This window comes from Pinus tabuliformis, chromosome J (genome assembly GCF_031772625.1).
Source record: "Pinus tabuliformis cultivar Carrire ecotype Pingquan chromosome J, CPIR1, whole genome shotgun sequence".
Taxonomy (NCBI): Eukaryota; Viridiplantae; Streptophyta; class Pinopsida; order Pinales; family Pinaceae; genus Pinus; species Pinus tabuliformis.
This window is the reverse complement of record NC_142295.1, coordinates 504,209,166-504,231,474: the sequence shown is the minus strand read 5'-3', so window position 1 is coordinate 504,231,474 and position 22,309 is coordinate 504,209,166. Positions and strand designations below refer to the sequence as shown.

General features: G+C 37.2%; 1 protein-coding gene across 1 annotated transcript; it reads left to right on the top strand.

Annotated features, from left to right (window-relative positions):
• The first annotated feature begins 560 nt into the window (after positions 1-560).
• Positions 561-1,939, top strand: LOC149227983 (uncharacterized protein At4g15970-like). The gene is made up of 2 exons (XM_089375612.1): positions 561-975; positions 1,263-1,939. Exons 1-2 carry the CDS (start codon positions 571-573, stop codon positions 1,764-1,766), a joined length of 909 nt encoding a protein of 302 aa, XP_089231738.1. The 5' UTR covers positions 561-570; the 3' UTR covers positions 1,767-1,939.
• The last annotated feature ends 20,370 nt before the right edge of the window (positions 1,940-22,309 follow it).

Here is a 22,309-nt window from a genome sequence, read left to right as displayed (position 1 = left end):
TGTCGTTTTCTTCGGAAGCTTATTCGGCGCATTGTGTTTTCGGAGAAAGATGCATATGGTAGCTTCCCAACTCAACTGAACTGCTCTCACTCGCTTTCTGTATGTTGTTTGGAAACGGGTCGCTGGCTGTGTGTAGACTCAGCAAACGCTACTCTATAATGGTGGCGCCCATGATGCCCAGCACCAGGTTCGAATCCTTTCCTCTTCGGCAGGGCTAGGGTTAGACCATGCTCCTCCTCATCCTCCACCTTCTGCGTTCGGTGGTCAGAAGGGACCTGCGGTTCAGCGCGGTATTTCTCCTCCATGGCGTGAAGATGATAAAGATGGACACTACGTCTTCGAGGTCGGAGTTTGTCTCGTCTTCTTCCTTCCTTCCTACTTCACTTTCTCAGGCGCTCACTCATTTTGTTTCACACATGCTAACTGGAGTGTCTAACTTTTCCATGGGATCTGCAAGAGAATGGCCTCTGGTGATTAAATGCTATTCCTCCTTGTCTGCTGTTTCAGCACATATCAAATTCAATCTCCGATGGTTTTTAATTTATTTTTTTTCGTGTGCAGAAGAATTTAATGGTGCCACCAGTTCCAGTTCCTCCTGCGCCGCCCCCTGCTCCCCGTCAAGATGAATTAGATATAGTTTTGGCTAAAGCTGCGAACCCAAACAAGACAGTAATAATCACGGCCTTGAATGGGGCCTGGGCTAAGCCGAATACCATGATTGATCTCTTCCTGGAGAGCTTCCATGTGGGTGAAGGGACACGGGAATTAGTGAACAATTTGCTCATTGTTGCTTTGGATGCAAAGGCCTACAACCGCTGTCGTCAAATTCACTCACTCTGCTACTCTTTGAAGACAAGTGGCGTTGATTTCTCTGCAGAGAAAGTGTACATGAGCCACGATTACTTGAAAATGATGTGGAGGAGGCTTGGCTTCTTGGCAGAAATTCTGAAACGTGGTTACAGTATGGTTTTCTCGGTAAGTGGGTAAAGAATGCTGGGAAATTTGTATGCTGTTCGGTTTTTTTTTAGTTTTAAAAGATTTGAACATAAGGACACTGACGAAATTTCTGATTTTAGGTTTAGGAATATTTTGGAATTTGTTGAGTTTTTGGTTTTTTTTAGTTTTAAAAGATTCAAGAGATTAAACTCGATTTCATATTTTAAAAATATTTTGGAATTTTAAATTATTTGTTTGAATTACCTCCTTTCCATAAAATTCTGAAACATTGAATTTGAAAAAATAACATGTATTAAGTTTTGCAGGACTCTGACATAATGTGGCTGCGAAATCCCTTCGAAAGGCTGGGGGAAGATGCAGACATCCAGATCACATGTGACAATTACAATGGCAACCCTTTTGATGTCATGAACGAGGTGAACACAGGATTCATGTACGTCCGTTCCAATGAACGAACCATCCGTTTTTACAAAGACTGGTATCTATCAAGACGCTCTTTCCCGGGCCAGAAAGAGCAGGACGTCTTAAATATTCTAAAGTCCACAACCGGATTTGCTGCAAGGGGTATGAAATTTATGTTCTTGGAAACCAAGTATTTTGGAGGATTCTGCCAGAGGAGCCCAGACTTGGTTGATGTTTACACCATGCATGCAAACTGCTGCAAAGGCCTGAAGGCCAAGCTCATTGATCTGAGAATTGTACTTGATGACTGGGCGGAATACAGAAACCTCACTGTCAATTCATCGTCTCCCAATCTGGGAAAATCATGGAGACCCGCTGATGCATGTATAAATTCTTGGAGACTTTAAATTATTTGTTTTGGTATGCTCATTAGGATCCTCCACGTCGCAAGTTTTTAACACGTCGTCACCCACGTTTATTGACTCCATATATGTTTCATACAACGCCTTTCACCACGGAAGTATAGGCGGGAATATTGACGCCACAAGGAAATAACAACCCATTTTTTAAGGCAGTTTGACAACTCAGCGATTTGTTTTCTACATCAGAGTAATACCACTCTGTAGTGGTTTCAATGCTGTTTGATGTGTGATGACACAGGTATAATTTCGGATATATGCACCATTTCGACTGCCACCAAATCCTGTGTTCCACCACATGTTCACGTTAATCTCGCCATATCTTTCCATGTGTGAAGCAGAGAAAGCACATCCAACCAATTTAGGCACAACCGTCATTAAATCGTAATTCACGGCGACATTGAATCACATGTTGGCACACATATTAATGAGAAACTACCCATGTCCAAAGATAATTAACATCATTAGTCAGTTACCAAAAAAAAAAAATCAACGTGAATATCTAATCTTGAATTTAACAATAATATTTTCTAATCTAATCTTGTCCTGAACATGAAACGGGTCTCTCGATGTGATTTTTCCCGAAAATTTTTCATTAACAAATAATATTTTCTTGTTGGATTGATTTTTGTGACTTTATAGTAAGAATTGATAAATCAAGGAATGATTCTGACCTTCACAATTTAGACTTTCCACCTCAAATTGATCAATTCTCCCAACAGACTGGCTCTTTTGGGAAACATATATTGATTCTTTGGTTAAATTTGGGGACAACAAATTTTGACTCAAAGTCTTGCAATCGGGAGAAGCATTAATCGATTTGTAACTCAAAAGGAAGAGATCAAGGATCCCAATCATCTTGTTCGATTTGTAATATCTCTAATTAGAATCAGTTTTGATCAAAGTTATTTTAAAGGCAAAGGTTAATGGGGAGTGACAAATCGGATCCATATCCCTTTCGTTCTGAAAAATATAATGTGCAACCGAATCATGCAGAAGACCTCTTTGTATAAAATGATTAGATTTCTGAGGGTAGGAATTTCTGTTACGGTCTTCATCCTTCATAGGTATTTCTGTTATGGTCTTCGTCCTTCATGCAGAATGATATCCATTTGTGTATAATGACTATGAATTTGTAGAGCCATTTCAGGAAAATTCATCCGAGGGAGGGACATGAATTTGAATAGGAATGAGCTATGTGCTAAACTAATGGAAAATTGAGGTTAGTGTAAAATGTGAATCCTTTCAATTTGAATAGGAATGAGCTATGTGCTAAACTAATGGAAAATTGAGGTTAGTGTAAAATGTGAATCCCTTCACCCCTTTCGTAACAGGTGAGGCGATGAATATTTGTGATTGAGAATTTGTAATTATTTAATATTCTTAGTTTGAATATTTGTGATTATTTCACCCTTCAATTACTAGCCAAACTCATCCTGGTCTTCATTTTTGTTATGGGGGTCCTTCATTTTTATGCGCTGAATACATATCTATAAATGCATTTTTTTATCATTTTTCCAATTTTCATACTATTTATGCAATTGAGAATTTGTGATTATTTAATATTCTTAGTTTGAATATTTGTGATTATTTCACCCTTCAGTTACTAGCCAAACTCATCTTGGCCTTCATTTTTGTTATGGGGGTCCTTCATTTTTATGAGCTGAATACATATCTATAAATGCATTTTTTTATCATTTTTCCAACTTTCATACTATTTTTCTAATTTAAAAAATCTATCGGCCTCTTTTTGCACTTTTTAGGGCAATTGCTAGTATTTATCTTCTTTGCTTTGTTTTTATCCATTGTTTGATGTGTTTGATTGAAGAATTTATCTTCTTTGCTTTGTTTTTCTCCATTGTTTGATATGTTTGATTGAAGAAATGAGTAACAAAGTCTTTTCTTGGGGTTTCATAGGTGTAATTTTACAAATGAATTATCATGTGACAATTAAATATGTAATTTTAAAAACAATAATTTATGTGATTGAGACGAATGTCATTAAGTAATTTTAGGTAGTTTTAGATGGTGTTTGGTGATTTCTGGATGATGGGTGGTGATTAATGGATTAGATGGTTTAGTTCGTTTTGCGGTGTAGTGTGCTTAAGATTATAATAGGTAGATAAAACACATGGGGAGAGGAGTAGATGTGCAAGAAGGTTATGCATCTACATCAATTCAAATCAAAAAGTAATGTATCATAGTAAGGAGTGAGTTATGAATTACATAATTTTTTTCCAAAACCAAATCGCATCTCTGTTTTCAACAACTCTTATGTTGGTGTAGTTCCATATTTTGTTTCCCGCAAGTTTTAAACCCCATAATAAATCATAGATTCTCCATTTTGGCCAATTTCATGCTAAACCCGCTCATAATCATCATCGTGATGACATGTGGTGTTTTTCAATCTAAACCCGCTCATATATATATATATATATATATATATATATATATATATATATATATATATATATATATATATATATATATATATTTTTTATTTTATTCCTTTTTTTTAGTTAACACTGTAAAAATAACTATCTTTGTATATTATTTTTTCTTATATGATAGAATATACCATGGACCAATGGTTTACTAAAACCATGGTTCTGTAAACCACCAATGGTAAAATCAAAATTTACTCTTCATTTTTCTTGTTATTTTCTTGTTCTATTAATTACAAACTAGAAGTAAAACAACATAGATACTTATAAATTCCACAACTAATTTTTGATATGCCAACATATACTCACAACCCATATTTAACCTAATGTCAATCAATTCTTCTAATGGCTCTTCTTTGTATGTTAGCACCTATTTGAAGACATTCAAGGATGGTTGTTGTAAAACAACTTAAAATATACAAAAATGAAATCTTAAGTTGTTATAAAGACATATTAACAATTACTCACAAACTTTGATATCAACCATTTTCTTCCTTGTAGTCATGTTTTATGCGCTGAATGAGTTCCATTTTAATTTCTTTTTTGCAAGAAAATACTTGAAAATTAATATTTAATGCTAAATTATTTGTTTATATGTACCTAATAGAAAAAATCAATGATTACATACAATTGAAGAACGTTGTTGTTAAGATGGCTCTCCTGTGATGCAATTATGTCCATTTCTTTTACCATCTCCTTGTACACTTTTTTGGACATTCCCATTGGCATGTTTCAAATATCAACTCGTTGATCCTTTAAGATTTTCTTAATCTTCATGAAAAAAGTAATAAACTATTTTTATATTGATATATGTAAACTAGATATAACAAAATTGATACTAACAAATAAATGCTTTGTAGTAATATATACATATAATTCTAGAAAAACATTTTAATTAGGAAAATTGCTTTTTGAATGATTATTTTTTGTTGTTGTATGTTTTTGCTATTGCAAGTCTGACAGATCTCATTGGCCATTGCTCTGGAAACACTTCTTGTAGTTTAAATATAACTCGTTTCTTGGAATCATTCGATTGATTTTGGTATTGTAGGTGGAAAGTACGTCTATACGTTCATTACATTATATCCCTCATAGCTTTGTAAAAAATTTCCCCCTTTCATTAACCTCCAACACCACTCCAGATGAGCTAATGACCAATTCATCCTCATTTACATGTTCTATATTTTTTTTTCTTAGAATAGCATTATTTTCCTTCGTTGTTGGTCCCTGTAGAACATTAAACATATGTGAATTAATAGATTGTTGAAACATGTTATCTAATATTCTCAAGTATATAATTAATAAAAATTCAAAAAAAAATCATATTGAATAATATTTTTTCATTCACCTCATTCATCCTTCTGCAGTTTTTGTATCAGGATTTTACACTCTTCTACACTTAGATCAGAAAGAATCTCATCAAACTTCTTCATTTTGTGGCTCTCAACGACACACACCAACCAATACATATTAGTTAAACTTACATATAGTTCAAACATATTAATTTTGTAAAGAATTTACAAAGAACTTGTCTTTTCTGTTTTTTTGGATGTGTTATCATTGTGTCGATCAATATTTTTGTTACTTGACAACTTCTCAGACATTTTTTTATCAATATACAACATGTACCATTCAATACAGAAGCCATTAAATATATTTTATAAATAAATCACATAATTTTCAGCCAAAAAGAGGTCTGGTAACCGGTGCACTTATGTGCATAAATGCATTGGTGTGTTTAATTTAGTAAACACACCAGGGTGTTTAATTGTTGAGCACTGACAATGAAAATTATTATTTTTAAATAACTTTAAATTATGATGGTGTGATATGTAATGATAAAAGCACTGTCATCACAATAAAAAACGAAAACATAAAAAATTAAACACAAGTTTTTTGGACTTAATGGTGCTATTTGGTAGATGCGCATTGGTGTGTTATATTACACAGGGTGCATCGATAAATAGAAGCGGTTTTCTTTTTAAAATGGACAGGGTCGACTGGATTTGGATCTGATTCAATAAGTGGTCCCCCTACTTTACACGTCAAATGCCTTATATATAGTAACACAAACCTATTAAATCTAAAAATTTTAAAATGAAAATCCTTAATTGTGAAGTGGTAGAGAGAGTTAAATATTAAGGTGAAATTTTGCAGTAATATAAGCAAGAAGAAGCAAGAGTTTAAGGTAAGTACTGATTTTTTTTGTTTCTTTCTTCTGAATTTTAATTAAATCTAAACAGGAACAAAGACTGCAAAATATTTTATTAGTAAAATCAATAGTAAAATTTTTACTATGCAGGGTTTTTATTTTTTTCTTAAGTTTAATTAAATCTAACAGAAATTGTAACAAAATTTATTAGTAAAATCAATAGTAAAATTCTAAATTTTAGTATGTGGGGTTTTGAGTGAATCACCATATCTTTCAAATTCTGATCTTCTGGATAGTTCTGTTGTTCCAAAGTATTATGTTGCTCCATAGTGCTCCCAGTATGTCTCTCTTGCAAATCTCTCCCTTTATTTTTTAAGAAAAATAATGAATAGCTTCTTACTATTTATAAGACTTTAGGAAATTAGATTTTGAAAAGTAAATTACCACTCATTTTTGAATTTAAAGAAATAAAATCGCGCCTTTTTTTTCTTTCTTTTTTTAATCCCAGTTTTTCACAGCATCAGTATGTTTCATAATAAAAATCATCGATACATTTAAGAGTAATGCACACTAATTAAGATAACTCATCGGTGTGCTAAAAAAATTTAACGCACTGATATAATATAATTCATTTTTTTATTTTCAAAATCTTGAAAATCGGTGCAGTTATTATTCCAATCCATCGGTGCAGTTATTATTTAAACACATCAATGTGATTAGTTTTACAAGAGCACCAATATGCTTTAAAAGTTATTTGAATTTTTATTTTCACATAAAATGACATATTCATCTCAAATTATCCTTTAGGATGCATCCACATGAGTTACAGTAGTTCATAGTATACATTTTCTGCTAAAGTCGCCTTATTCTTGAAAAATGGTTTGAAAACTATATTGAAATTCAAATTGTGGTTATATGGTTCTCGAAATTAATTTTAGGTATGTACACAAAAAATTATTGTTGATTTTTCTCAAATGTAGGGAGAAAATCTCATAATATGAAATGGCCAATTCTTTAAATTCCATCTCGTTCCATATTGCTCAAAGTCCTTTGCAGAGTTCTCCCTTTCCATCTCCAGTAAGTTCAGTTTTTATTTATATTTCGATTATCTAATTCAATTTATTTATTTTTATCCATGTCAATTTTAATAAAAATGTATCCAAATTTGTAGGATCCTGATTCAAAATCAAGTTCATATGAAAAAAGTATTCCACCAATTAAAAAACATCAGAAGCTCTTATCAAGAGCAGCATACCGCAAGCAATTGGTAGATAAAAATGTACTGTTGCTTTACCCTACCAATTATAACATGTCATCTTCCAGCCACAATCTTGGTGAGAGATGGTAATAATTGTTTGGTATAATGTAATTTCAACAAACCAATTGCCTTGTTCTTACTAATATCATTTATACACTAATGTTCAATATTTTTTGAAATTAGGATTCTAGTGATGATGAGCGACCCACCTACCATCTTCCAATGCACCCCACTATAATGTCAAATCAAGAGACTTTCTCCTAGAGAAAGCTCCCTCCATTGTGATCATACCAAGTATTTTATGAGGACTCTGGTTCTACAAGAGGATGACAATGTTGCATGCTTTCACCCATAGAAGTAATGGTAGCCCCTGATCATGCAACATGGCTCTTTCTGCTCCCACTATGCTCCTATTCTTCCTTTCATCTACCCCATTTTGTTGTGGGTTATGGGGTGTTATCAGTTCTCTTTGAATATCTTCTTTGGCACAAAAATCCTTGAGGTTATTCGAAACAAATCGAACTCCATTATCACTCCTAAGAGCCTTCACTTTCTTCCTGGTCTCCTTCTCAACCAATGCCTTGAATTCAACAAATTTGGAGAAAACTTCATCCTTCTTCCGCATGAAGAAGATCCAACATTTTCTAGAGAAATCATCAATAAAAATAACATAGTACTTATGTTTTGTTGTGGAGGTTGTAGAAAAGGGTCCACAAACATCAGATTGGACTCACTCCAAGATTGCATCTATGATGCAGGAGCATTCTTCAAGGTTTATAAGACCTAAGAGTCTTATGATACATTTACTAAAGGGAGTGGGTTCCCTTAATTATTTATTTAATTTTCCAAGTTTATTTTGAGTTTTAAAGAGTTTGGAATGTAATTTGATTAATGGAGAATATGTCGTGAATGTAGAGATTTTAGAGACAGTTAAGTAATTCGAGGAAGAGTGAGGATTTGAGGGATTTAAACGATTAATTTGGGTTTCTGTTTGAGAAATGAGTGGAGTTGGAGAGATACTTTAGGAGAGAGTGAGAGATTGCTGGATCTGAACTAAATTGGTTCATGAATCCGTTTTTGTATAAATTGTGATATTTTGAATAATTCGAGAGGTTTTAGCCAGAGGTTAGTTAGAGGCTAGCTAGGGGTTAGAAAGCAAGAGGATAGTAAGAGCAAGAGTGAGGAGTTAGGAAGAGCAGTAGATGGATTTATGGAAAGGAATTGAAACAGTCGAACGTGACTGTTTTCCTTGTAAATATTTTATAAAAATACCAAAACAGTGTGGATTTGTATATATATCTTGTGTGGGAATTTGTGTATATATGTGTCTTAATAGCCTTATGGTGCATTGACTGTGAATCTGAGAAATATTGTGGAATTTTTGTGTTGAATAGCATGAATGACTGATGGAATTTCCTTTACGGGATTAGTATTTAATTGTCTAATAAAACCTGTGTATAGGCATGTAGAAATCAGGATTTCCCTTTTGAATGGATGGAGGGATCAGCCGGAAGTGAGCGCAATTGGTTTTCACAGTAGACAGAGGAAGATTGAGAATTATCTTCTATAGTGGAGGACACAGGCTTTTTCTCAATTTCCTAAAGGATTGTAAAGAGACAGTGAAGGGCGAAAGAATGGTGGAGATTAAGTTGCATCGTTGAAAATGGAAGATCGATGGCATAGAAAGAATTAAAATGACAAAGAACTAGAACGTTGGATTGGCTAGATCGACGGATAATAACGATGGAAGAGGAATGGCAGAGGAAACATCATAGCCATCCGATGGGAGGAGATCCATGGTGATCGCGTGGAAACTTGCAAGCAAGTTACCTCGGCTAGCGGACCTGAGAAAATCATTAAAACGAGTTTAAAGTCCGAAGGTGATCAGACCGTCCGTTGAAAGGCGATTAGACGCATATCGCGTGCCAACAAGTGCAGACCTTAATTCCGAAAACGGACGCGATAAGGTTTTATACAATGAGATTAAAACCTCGTTGAGATCCGGCCATCTAGACCGTTCGTTGGTTGAATGATCAGACGGTAATCGCACTCGAATGTGCGCGTGGGTTAACATTTCTGGCGGACCCGATATGTTATGAACTGGGGTTTATCTCCTTTTGGGTTCCGGCCATATGCGTTCAAAGAAGGACCGACGGTGATTGGTCAGGTTTCGTTGTGTTTCCGCCAATTAGAACGCTTCTGATATATACGTGGGCCCATAACCCATAGGTCCACGCATGCAAATTATGTAAAGATACAGCTTTGTTGCGTAAAAGCGGCTTATTTGTCATCATTTTTTGGTATCAGAACTAGACTAATGCTCTGCGGAGATTGGTTGAAAGATTGAATTTTATTCTCAAAATGTGTAGAATTGAATTGGTAATAGATTCAGATATAGAGGGATATGATCTGAAAGGAATTAGTGTTAGGAGATCAGAACACAAAATTTTATGCAGAGAAGAATTCTGAAATGTTACAGGCAATGAAGACTTCAGTTGGTTCATTCAAGATAGACTATGGAAAAGGGATTTGAGGAAGACAGGATCAGGAAGGATCTTGTAGGTTTTAAAAATTCAATGATGTATGTAGGTGAATGAAAGTAGCGAGTAATGAAGCTTCAGCCAGGTAGTTGTGACAAAGAAGAAAATGAAGAAATTGCAAGAGAGATACTGTAAGGAAATAAAGTGAATATGGATATACTCAGCAAGAAAAGAAATTCAGTTGAAAGAAGAACTGAAGTGCAAACAGTGAAAAGTAAAGCAGTGTGTGTATTGCCAAGACAGTGAAAGGTTAAAGAGATAGATCATCAGGTATGAGTTGTATTTTTATGTGGTTCATTTGAATTGTTTTTATAGGGAAAGAGAATGATAGCAACAACACACAGTAGCAGACTGTGTAAAGAAAGAGAGGAGTTGTGTTAGTGGCAGTGAACTTAAATATTCCAGCTGAAAGTTGGACAGGGAGGACAATTAAACTATTCTCAAGAGAAGGTGAGTTGAGGATATAAGCCTAAAGAGAGCAAAAGAGAGTGCTCAAGAAATTTCAAAGATAGAGAACCAGTGCTTGCCAAAATACCAAGTCCAGAGAGGGGATTGGTGAGGTAAGTGAAAATAGGGAGGACTTGTTGTTGTAGAGGCTTAGTGCAGCTCATAGTGAGTGAGGAACTCATAGAGATAATGAGGAAATGACTACTGATAGTCATAGGAGGGGTTCAGAGACAAACTACAACAAAAGAAAGAATGATGCCAAGGAAAATGGCAAAGGAGAGGAGATGAGTCAAAAGATATTTGACAGAGACATTGCAGAATTGAAAGCAAGTGTCGATGCCATAATAAAGTTGCTAGAAAAATGTGAAAAGGACCAAAGTTATGGTTCGACTATGAAAAGAAAGAAGATAAAGTGGAAGTTGTTGCAGAAATAGATAAAGAGGGGAATGTACATCAGATTAAGTGAGGAACTCAGAGCAGCTGAGTTAGAGGTGAAAGATGATTATTATAGACCTGAGCAAGAAGATTACCTTGCTGAGGAAAGAATTATGAATGATTTTCTGAACTATTGGACAAGTTCGGATCAGCAGAGAGATGTGATGATTGAAACATCAAAGAAAGAGGAGCCTAGTATTTTTGAAGTTGAAGATTTGTGTATGTATGTAGGTGACGAACTACCTTTAGAAGATATGTTTATGCAGATTGCTGAAGAAATGAAGCTGTTAGAAGAGACAGATGTAATAGAACAGTTCTTGATTGAAAATGTGTTCAAAGACACTGAACATGGACAAATGTTCAAAACTACTAAGGAGGTTGAGGATGATGAATCTAGTAAGACTTGGCAAAAAGATGGCAGACAATCTGAAGACAAAAGGAAGTGCAAATTACAAAAGGGGAAGTAGAAGAGAGTTATGAAGATAACCTTATGACAGGAGCAAGGAAGAGTGTATGTGCAGTACAAACACTTGAGGTAATGGAATTATCTCTTCAATTTTTATTCAAAAATTATGAACCTTTATTAATAGTTAATGGACAAGAAATTGTCTTGGAAGGACATATTGGAACATTAATGGAAAGGACTCTTACTAAAGAGTGTACTATGGAAGATAGTAGAACAGAGATTTATAAAGAGAATTCAGTCCAAGGAGGAATAGTTAGTCCAGAAAAGGTTGTGAAGAAGAAAGGAAAAGAGGACAACCAAGAACTTAAAGAGAGGTTGGTAGAGACTGATGCACAGCAGAAAATTGAAGACAGTGTTATTTGTACAAATTGCAAAAAGAGTAAGGGTGAATGTAATCAACAACTTGGAAAGAGACAAGCAATCTCAGAGGATGAAGGCAAGGATGCTTTCGTGAACTATGCATATGCAGTGAGCAACAAAGGGGTTCAGTGGAATGTGATATTCATGGAGTTGACAGTAATTTTTCTTATTGTAAAAGGGACTCTACGGTGGAATGAAAAATCTATTGTATGTGGTGATTTTGTTTCCTATACAGAAACAAAGAGAATTAGAGATTGGCAGATTTTGATTGAAAAGAAGGAGGAATGGAAAAGGCAACTTAGTGGCTTACAGATTTGTAGGGAAGAAACAGGAAGAATGAAAAGAAGTGTGAAAGGAAGGAAGGCCAAAGAGAAGAGCAGAGAACAGAATTTAGAAATTAGACAGCATCTAGAGAAAAGTGAAGAGAAAGAAGACTTTTTCAAGACAAGACAACATGACAAGTTTGGCATGTCATATGCATATCAAGAGGATGAAAAATCAGAGAAAACTTGGAGCAGAGTTAATGAGGAAAGAGATGGAAAATGTAATGTATTTTCTAATTTTGAATTATTAATTATTGAATGTGGTTTTTAGGATGAAGGACAAACTGCTCTTGGAGATATGTTTGCACAACATGAAGGAGTATGTAAGTTATAGAATTGCAGGAAGAAAATCTTCCTTATGGAAACAAGAAGATGGGAGAAAGCAACTAGTTGACTCAGAAGTCTGGATGAAGGAAGGAGAGTTGCCATAGCTCTTAAACAAGTCATTGTAGAAGAGAAAGAAAATTTCAGAGGATGTGAAAGTACGGTCCACAAACAGGTTTTGTTTTTGATTCAAAGAAGATTGGAATATCGAGAGTTTATTTTGAATTTGCAATTGAAAATTGGGATGAACAATTCAGTTAAATTTAGTATGAATATGGAGACAATTGAACAAGGTTTAATAACTAAAAATTTTGTATTTGGTGGACAGTATGTGGTTGAAAGGTCATATGTTCTTGTATCAAATAAGAAACAATCTTCTTTTGAGATTGAGAGGATTCTACTCAAGATATTGGATAGGTGGATGGTGAAAACTACAAAGGTGATGAGCATGAGAAATTGTCAAAGTCAGCAAGTCAAGGAAAGATGGAAGGATATACAGGACATCATAAAGGAAATGGTTTATAGACAGAAGAGGATGCTGGTGATTGAGTCAGAAATCAGAATATACAGTTAGGTACAAGATATTGGAAAATACATAAAGTTGGAGCTCAATTCTATTGAGATGATGACAAGGCAGCAACAGACAGAGGAGCAGAAATTTATGTTGTTTGAGGAGTTGTTTATGTAGAATAAAAACATACAAACACTATGTAGTGAAGATGCTTATGACAGCAAAGAAAAAAGACATCCACAACATAGAGTTTGGCATCTAGGAGAAAGAGAGAAGGCAATAAATGCACCTGCAATTGGAAAAGGTCAGACAGCAAATTGGAAGATGAAACCTATTGAAGTTTACAATAGAGGAAGTGGAAAGACTCATGAACATGAGTCCATAAATTATTTCAACCTGAGGAGTCTAATGCAGGAGCATTCTTCAAGGTTTATAAGACCTAAGAGTCTTATCACACATTTACTAAAGGGAGTGGGTTCCCTTAATTATTTATTTAATTTTCCAAGTTTATTTTGAGTTTTAAAGAGATTGGAATGTAATTTGATTAATGGAGAATATGTCATGAATGTAGAGATCTTAGAGACAGTTAAGTAATCCTAGGAAGAGTGAGGATTTGAGGGATTTAAATGATTAATTTGGGTTTCTGTTTGAGAAAAGAGTGGAGCTGGAGAGATACTTTAAGAGAGAGTGAGAGATTGTTGGATATGAACTAAATTGGTTCAAGTATCTGTTTTTGTATAAATTGTGATCTTTTGAATAATTCGAGAGGTTTTAGCCAAAGGTAAGTTAGAGGTTAACTAGGGGTTAGAAATAAAGAGGATAGTAAGAGCAAGAGTGAGGAGGTAGGAAGAGCAATAGATGAATTTTATGGAAAGGAACTGAAACAGTCGAATGTGATTGTTTTCCTTGTAAATATTTTATAAAAATACCAAAACAATGTGGATTTGTATATATATCATGTGTGGGAATTTGTGTATGTATGTGTCTTAATAGCCTTATGGTGAGTTGACTGTGAATCTGAGAAATACTGTGGAATTTTTGTGTTGAATAGCATGAATGACTGACGGAATTTCCTTTTTGGGATTAATATTTAATTGTCTAATAAAACATGTGTATAGGCATGTAGAAATCGGGATTTCCCTTTAGAATGGATAGAGGGATCAGCTGGAAGTAATCGCAATTGGTTTTCACAGTAGACAGAGGAAGATTGAGAATTATCTTCTATAGTGGAGGACGTAGGCTTTTTCTCAATTTTCTAAAGGACTGTAAAGAGACAGTGAAGGGTGAAAGAGCGGTGGAGATTAAGTCGCATCGTTGAAATGGAAGATCGACGGTGTAGAAAGAATTAAAACACAAAAGAACGGGAACCGTTGGATCATCCAGATCGACGGATAATAACGATGGAAGAGGAATGGCCGAGGAAACATCATAACCGTCTGATGGGATGAGATCCATGGTGATCGCGTGGAAACTTGCAAGCAAGTTACCTCATCTAGTGGACCCGAGAAAATCATTAGAACGAGTTTAAAGTCCAGAGGTGATTGGGTCGTTCATTGAAAGGTGATTGGACGCATATCGCGTGCCAACAAGCACGGACCTTAATTCCGAAAACGGACACGATAAGGTTTTATACAACGAGATTAAAACCTCGTTGAGATCCGGCCATCTAGACCATTCATTGGTTGAATGATCGGACGGTAATCACACTCGAATGTGTGCATGGGTTAACATTTCTAGCGGACCCGACATGTTATGAACTAGGGTTTATCTCCTTTTGGGTTCTGACCATATGCGTTCAAAGAAGGACCAACGGTGATTGGTCAGGTTTCGTTGTGTTTCCGCCAATTAGAACACTTCCGATATATACGTGGGCCCACAACCCACAGGTCCACGCACACAAATTATGTAAAGATACAGCTTTGTTGTGAAAAAGCGGCTTAGTTGTCATCAATATACTCTGCAATATTGGCCATGGAAAGTGGATTTGACATATTTCCCCAATGTTCAGACCTTGCAAACATCCTATTGGTCAAGGTAGCCTTTAGGGGGACCAGTGGTAATTTGTTCCGTGATTTTTAAGGCACCATGGTGTAGATGACCCAATCTCTTATGCCATAGTTATCCAGCATCTTGACTCTACACTTTTTCTGCCTCGTTGCTTAATACAGCACAATATCCCACCTCAACTCTGTGTATCGTCTTCACTCAAACTCCAATATGCTTCACTTTCTCAGTAGCTATGTGTCTCAGAAAGGCTTTCCCTCTACTAAAAATAACATCATAGCCTCTATCCGCCAATACTGCTATAGAGATCAAGTTCTCCTTCTGATCCAGGTGGATCTTCAAATACAATGCCATGGAAAAACTCAGAAATCAAAGTGATTGGAATGAAGTCAACTCAGGATCAGAGTGTAGATCTCATCATCTTGATTCCAACAGCGTAGACGGTACTTCAATCCGAGTCCAAATGATGAAGTTATCACACAAAGAAGGATGCTTTAATCCTTGAGAAAATGAGGATTTTCCTTTGAAAATGGGTCGTAAGCCTTTAAGGCCAAATCGCAATCGGAGGTTGCATAGAGGCAGACTTAATCGAGGAGCAGTGGAACCCCAGATCGCTGATCTCCAATCAAATCGGATCGGCGGACCGGAGACAACCGGATCAGAGGACTTACTATATGCATATCGGCGAGTGGGCAGAGCGATCGGCGAAACGATTATCGGGACACTTGGGGCAATATATGAGCGAGACCAATACAATCGGCTGACACCAATATCGGTGATCGTTGATCAGCGGTCGGCATTTCCCCGAAAACAGGACCTTAAACAGCGATACGTCGATTGTGACCTCAGGTCGGACCCGATAGTCATATAAGCTCGATTTAATGATTTTTGAAGTCTGGGTAAATGGTTTTGGGGTAGATCTTCAATGTTTTCAGGATTTTTAAGGCCTTATCACCTCAATGATAAAAAGGCCAGTTTAAGAGGTGATTATGCCCGCCGATCATTCCCCGATACCAGCCTCTATTGTGAGCCAAGACAAGCCCCGATTTGAATGGGATTTTGTCCAAAGAATCCATTATAAAGCCACAATAATTGGAAAGAGTGGGAGGAGGCATTTTTGTGGCAGCACATTATTTCGTTTGGTAGGAGGCCGAGAGCGCTATTTGTCTGTGTTTAGACAGTTTTACATGACTCCAACCCCTTTTATTGTTGCGAACGCATTGGTGTTGTTTACCACTCCATCTCAGGCATCCATTCCACAGGCCATCTTTCATATTGGAGGTATAAGCCTCTTGTGGACAATTGATGAATGTAATTCTTTTCTTTCATGCCATTTAATAAGAAAGGCCTCTCCATTGTTTGAGTTGGGCCCGGAGACGTAGTCCGAATTGGACGAACTCCATGATCAAGCTTTGGTGTCTTCTTTTGTGCCTTTTATGTGTTTACTTCTTCTTTTCTTATGTGCACATTTCTATGTTAAGATGAAATTTTGCATGTGATTCTTTTCTATACATATATAAGCGAAAACATCGTGGATCAAGTGGTATCAGAGCGGGCCTTTTTAGATGTGAATTTCATGTTTGCATGCTAACAAGAGGCAGGCTTCAAAGAGGTGAAGGGAAGCTAGAACCTTTCGATCCCAAAGCAGGGCTTGCACCTCGAAGGAGAAACATGGCAGATGATGAAGCTCATATTGAAGAGGAGCATAATTTTAGAAAGACTTTCCATTCAATGGTAGAGAACATCAGTCAGCTGGTTTTAAGACTGGAGAAAGCAGAGGAGAGAAATCCAGAAGGACAAGGTTCAGCACATGGGAATGGTCGAGAAGAACCCCCTATGCTCAACACGCATATAGCTCTAACACCAAACACATAAGCCAAGCTCTAACAATCATGCCTAATACATATAGCTCTAACACCAAACACATAGATATAACTCTAACACCAAACATATAAGCCAATGCTGAACACGCATATAGCTCTAACACCAAACACATAAGCCAATTCTCAACACGCATATAACTTTAACACCAAAAACATAAAGCCAATGCTCAACACACATATAGCTCTAACACCAAACACATAAAGCCAATGCTCAACATGCATATAGCTCTAACACCAAACACATAAAACCAATGCTCAACGCATCTAACATCAAAGCGAAACAAAGCAACACATCAAACACCAAGCCACAAAGGAGGAGGAATTATAAAGGTATACCACACATATAGCTTTAACACCAAACACATAAGCCAATGCTCAACAACTCTAACAATCACGCCTAACACCTATAGCTCTAACAATCATGCCTAACACATATAGTTCTAACACCAAACACATAGATATAGCTCTAACACCAAACACATAGATATAGCTCTAACACCAAACACATAAGCCAATGCTCAACACGCATATAGCTCTAACACCAAACACATAAAGCCAATGCCTCTAACACCAAACACATAAGCCAATGCTCAACATGCATATAGCTCTAACACCAAACACATAAAGCCAATGCTCAACTCATCTAACATCAAAGTGAAGCCAATGCCCAACACGCATATAGCTCTAACACCAAACACATAGCCAATTCTCAACACGCATATAGCTCTAACACCAAACACATAAAGCCCTTCTCCTTCTGGTAGTGAAGTCTCTCCTTCCTCTCACCACCATAATCAGAGAAATCCAAAGGATGCATCTAAGAAACCTTTTTTTTAATTAGATGTTAAATTTGATCTTCCTGTGTTTAATGGTGAAAGTGACGCAGAGAAGCTCAATAATTGGATTAGGCAGATTGAGGTTTACTGTAGGATTCAGCAAATCATAGAGGATGAGGCGAAAATCCAGCTGGTCTCTCTACGGTTGGGCAACACGATTCTCGTTTGGTGGGAGAGAAAATTGCAGAGCAGCAAAAATGTGGGTAAGCTCTTTTCCTCATGGTCTAATTTTACTTCTGCGTTAAAGGAAGAGTTTTATCCCTTAGGATACAAACAGAAAGCTTTGATGAATTGGCAATATTTAAGGCAAGGCAAAGGGAAGGATGTTCAGAGTTTTACAGAATAATTTAGGAAGCAAGCACTGAATTTGGGTATTACACTTGATGCACCTGAAGTTGTAACTAAGTATATTGGCTCACTGCATAGTTATATTAGGCATCCATTGTTATTGTTTGAACCAACCACTATTAATTCAACTAGTGTGAAAGAAATTCATATTGAGAACGGGGGCAAGAATGAAAGAGAGGATCAGTCCAGAAATCCACCGTTCAAACCTCCCAATAGCAAATCCAAAGCAAAATGGAAAGGGAAGGAGAAGAAAATAGTAGCAGCCAAAGAGGGAGAGCGGCCTTATTGCAATCACTGCAAGAAGGAAGGCCATGATGACAATCATTGTTGGAAGCAACACCCAGAAAAGCATCCAAAGAAGTATGGAGGAAAAGGGAAGCAGAAAACAGTAGCAGTGGCACAGCAAGACCTTGGATCAGATTTGGGAGATGAAGCGCTGGTCATAGCAGCGGGAACAAAAGGTACCCTTACACCTCCTGTTAATTCTAAATCGCATGAAAGCACCAGTTCTGTAGATGAGTCCCTTTCGAATGATAGAAAAAGAATTGAATTATTTCATATCAGGGTTGTAGTAAATCACACCAAAGTAGAAACTCTGTTTGATACTAGGTCCCAAGCAAACTTAATTGCAGAATCCCTGGTAAAGAAGCTTGGCTTAGAGACAAAACCACACCCGAAACCTTACCCGCTGGGATGGATACATGATAAAGCGAAATTGAATGTAACCCAGCAGTGCAAGGTCAAATTTGTGATTGCGTCTAAGCTGGTAGATGAAGTAGAAATGGATGTAATACCACTAGATATATGTGGCATGGTATTAGGGAGCCCATACCTGTATGACAGAAAAGCAGTCTTTTTCCACCATGAGAATAAATATCACATCACCAAGGATGGGGTAGAATACATAGTGCGGGCTCATCAAAATAAAATTAATGCCAGCCTCATAAGCGTTGGGCAAATGAAAAGACTGGTGAATTCCAGTAAAACATGCATGCTTATGGTTATAAGGGAGAAAGAGGCCGAATTCGCTGATGCATTCCAGGGCTGCGATGGGAAGCATAAACAGGAATTGATTTCTAATTATACTGAATTGTTTCAGGAACCGAAGGGACTACCTCCGAAGAGGGAAGTCCAACATGAAATCCATCTATTACATGACGCCCCTCTGCCAAATATCGGCATGTACAGGATGTCGGTGATTGAAATGGAGGAGATCAAGAGGCGAGTGCAGGAATTGTTGGACCAAGGCATCATCAGGCTGAGCTCCTCTCCTTGTGGTTTGTAAATTGTTCTAATGCCAAAGAAAGACAGCAGCTGGAGGATGTGCGTGGACTGCCATGCGCTCAACAAAACATCGGTGAAAAATCATTATCCCCTCCCACGCATAGATGATTTATTAGACCAATTAAAAAGTATTGTTTATTTCACAAAGTTGGATTTGCGCAGTGGCTATCACGAGGTCCGAATTGCGGAGCAGTACGTGTGGAAAACAGCTTTCAAGACCAAGCAGGGGCTATTCGAATGGATGGTGATGCCATTTGGGCTTTGCAATGCTCCAGCCACCTTTATGCGGGTTATGAATGATATATTTTAGCCTTTCATTGATGAGTTTGTTCTCGTGTATTTAGATGATATACTAGTTTTTAGCAAGAGTTGGTTTGAACATGTGAGTCATGTAAAGAAAGTTCTTGATGTGTTGAAGAAGGAAAAACTCTTTGTAAAATTGTCAAAGTGTGAATTCGAGAAAACCTCTTTAGGTTACCAAGGTCATATTGTTGGTCATGGTCAGTTAAAAATTGATCCCTCTAAAGTTGAAGAAATTGTAAATTGGCCTAAGCCTACTAGTGTAACCGAGGTCCGTAGCTTTTTAGGTGTAGTCCAGTATTGGAGGAGATTTATTGCTAATTTCTTTGTTATTGCAGCACCTTTGCACACCTTAACAAGTGTGAAACAGGTCTTCCAATGGGGAGGAAGACAATAAAAGTCCTTTGAAACATTGATGGAGAAAACTAGCACCACGCCAGTCTTAGCCTTACCCGATCCCCAACAGCCATTTGAGATCGAAACCGATGCCAGCAGTTATGCCATGGGAGTTGTACTGATGCAGCAAAAGAATCAAATTTGTTACCATTTTGAGAAGTTTTCTCAAGCTGTGATAAACTATCCCACCTATGACAAGGAGCTTTATGCCTTGGTGCAAAGTGTGAAAAAGTGGAAACACTACCTGATCAGCAAGGAGACCATCATTCATACAGATCATCAGCCCTTACAGTACCTTCAGTCAAAAACCAAGTTGCAGTAATCTCGTCATTTCAAGTGGATGGGCTTTATTCAACAGTTTCATCTGGTAATAAAGTACAAGAAGGGCACTAGCAATAAAGTGGTCGATATGCTATCTCACCCTTCTATTTTTGCTTATGTTATTTTGCATAATGCTTCGTTATCTTTTGAAAGTTATGTTGAACAATATGCTAACGATGATAATTTTAAGGAGGTTTATGCAAAACTAACCCATGGTTCACAGGTGGACAACTATCACTTGCAAGGGAAATTGTTGTATCACCTTGGTAAATTGTGTATTCCCACAGGGGAAAGAGTACATGTAATTCGAAAAGCCCACACCTCTCTTGTGTCTGGACACTTTGGTGTCAAAAAGACTTTATGTCATGTACAAAGATTTTGTTTTTGGCCTCATATGAAAAACATTGTGACTCGCTATGTAAAGGGTTGTGTGATGTGTTCTGTTTCAAAGCCCTCTAATAGAAAACTTGGGCTCTACACACCACTCCCTATTCCAAGTCGTCCATGGGAAAGTGTGTCAATGGACTTTGTAGGAGGTTTACCTTTGTCTAGGAAGAGTCACGACTATTTGTATGTCGTCATTGACCGTTTTAGCAAGATGTGTATTCTTATGCCTTGTAAAAAGCAGATTACTGCAAAACAGACTGCTTCTCTTTTCTTTCAGCATGTTTGGGTCCACTTTAGATTACCCACATCAATTGTGTCAGATCGGGACTCTCGCTTTCTTGGAGAGTTTTGGACCAGCTTGTGGAGGATGATGGACACCAAATTGAAAAGAAGCACGGCATTTCACCCACAGACCGACGGACAGACAAAGGTTGTTAACCGTACCGTGGTACACTTATTACGAGGCTATTGTGGGAAACATCCCAAGTTGTGGGATGAACATCTCCCCTATATACAACATTCCTACAACCAAGCAATGCATTCATCTATGCAGCGTTCACCATTCGAGACATGTTTTGGTTACCTGCCAAAGGACCCTTTTGATATGGTCTTTGGAAGGGAGGATGGCTCTAGTGGACGTAATGATAGGGACAAAGCTCAGCAGTTCATTCAGCGAATCCAATTGATTCACCAAGCAGTGCAAGAGCAGTTGGAGAAAAGTCAAGCCCGTTACATGGCTCGAAAAGATAAACACCAAGTCGACCATCAATTCCAAGTGGGCGACAAGGTGTGGTTCCACATCAACAAAGACAAGATGAAGGGAGAAGGAAAGAAGTTGTGGCCAATCCAGTATGGACCATTCACCATATTGGAGAAGATTGGGAACAATGCCCTTCGTCTTGACTTGTCGGTATATATGCAGATGTATTCAGTAGTGAATGTGGAGAACCTAAAGCTGTATGAACCATCTTTGATCATGGACACTGATGAGGTGGGAACAGTTCCTACCATAGATGATTTTGCACCAGAATATCTCGATGAGTTTCCCAAAGACATCATCCTCGACCGAAGAACCAGGACTTCACAGCGAGGAGATGTAGAATACCTTCGAGTTGGATTCAATGGAATGCACCCCAGCAAGGCTAGATGGCTGGGGAAAGAGAAAGTGAGGGAACAGTTCCCTCACTTGCCAATTGACTAATGAAAAGATTTTGGCGGTCCAAAAGCTCCTCAATAGGGAGGATTGATCTAAGTGGATCTTCAAATACAATGGCATGGAAAAAAATTCAGAAATCAAAGTGATTGGAATGAATTCAACTCAGGATCAGAGCGTAGATCTCATCATCCTGATTCCAACAGCGCAGACGGTACTTCAATCCGAGTCCGGATGATGAAGTTATCACACAAATAAGGATGCTTTAATCCTTAAGAAAACTAGGATTTTCCTTTGAAAATGGGTCGTAAGCCTTTAAGGCCAAATCGCAATCGGAGGTTGCATAGAGGTGGACTTAA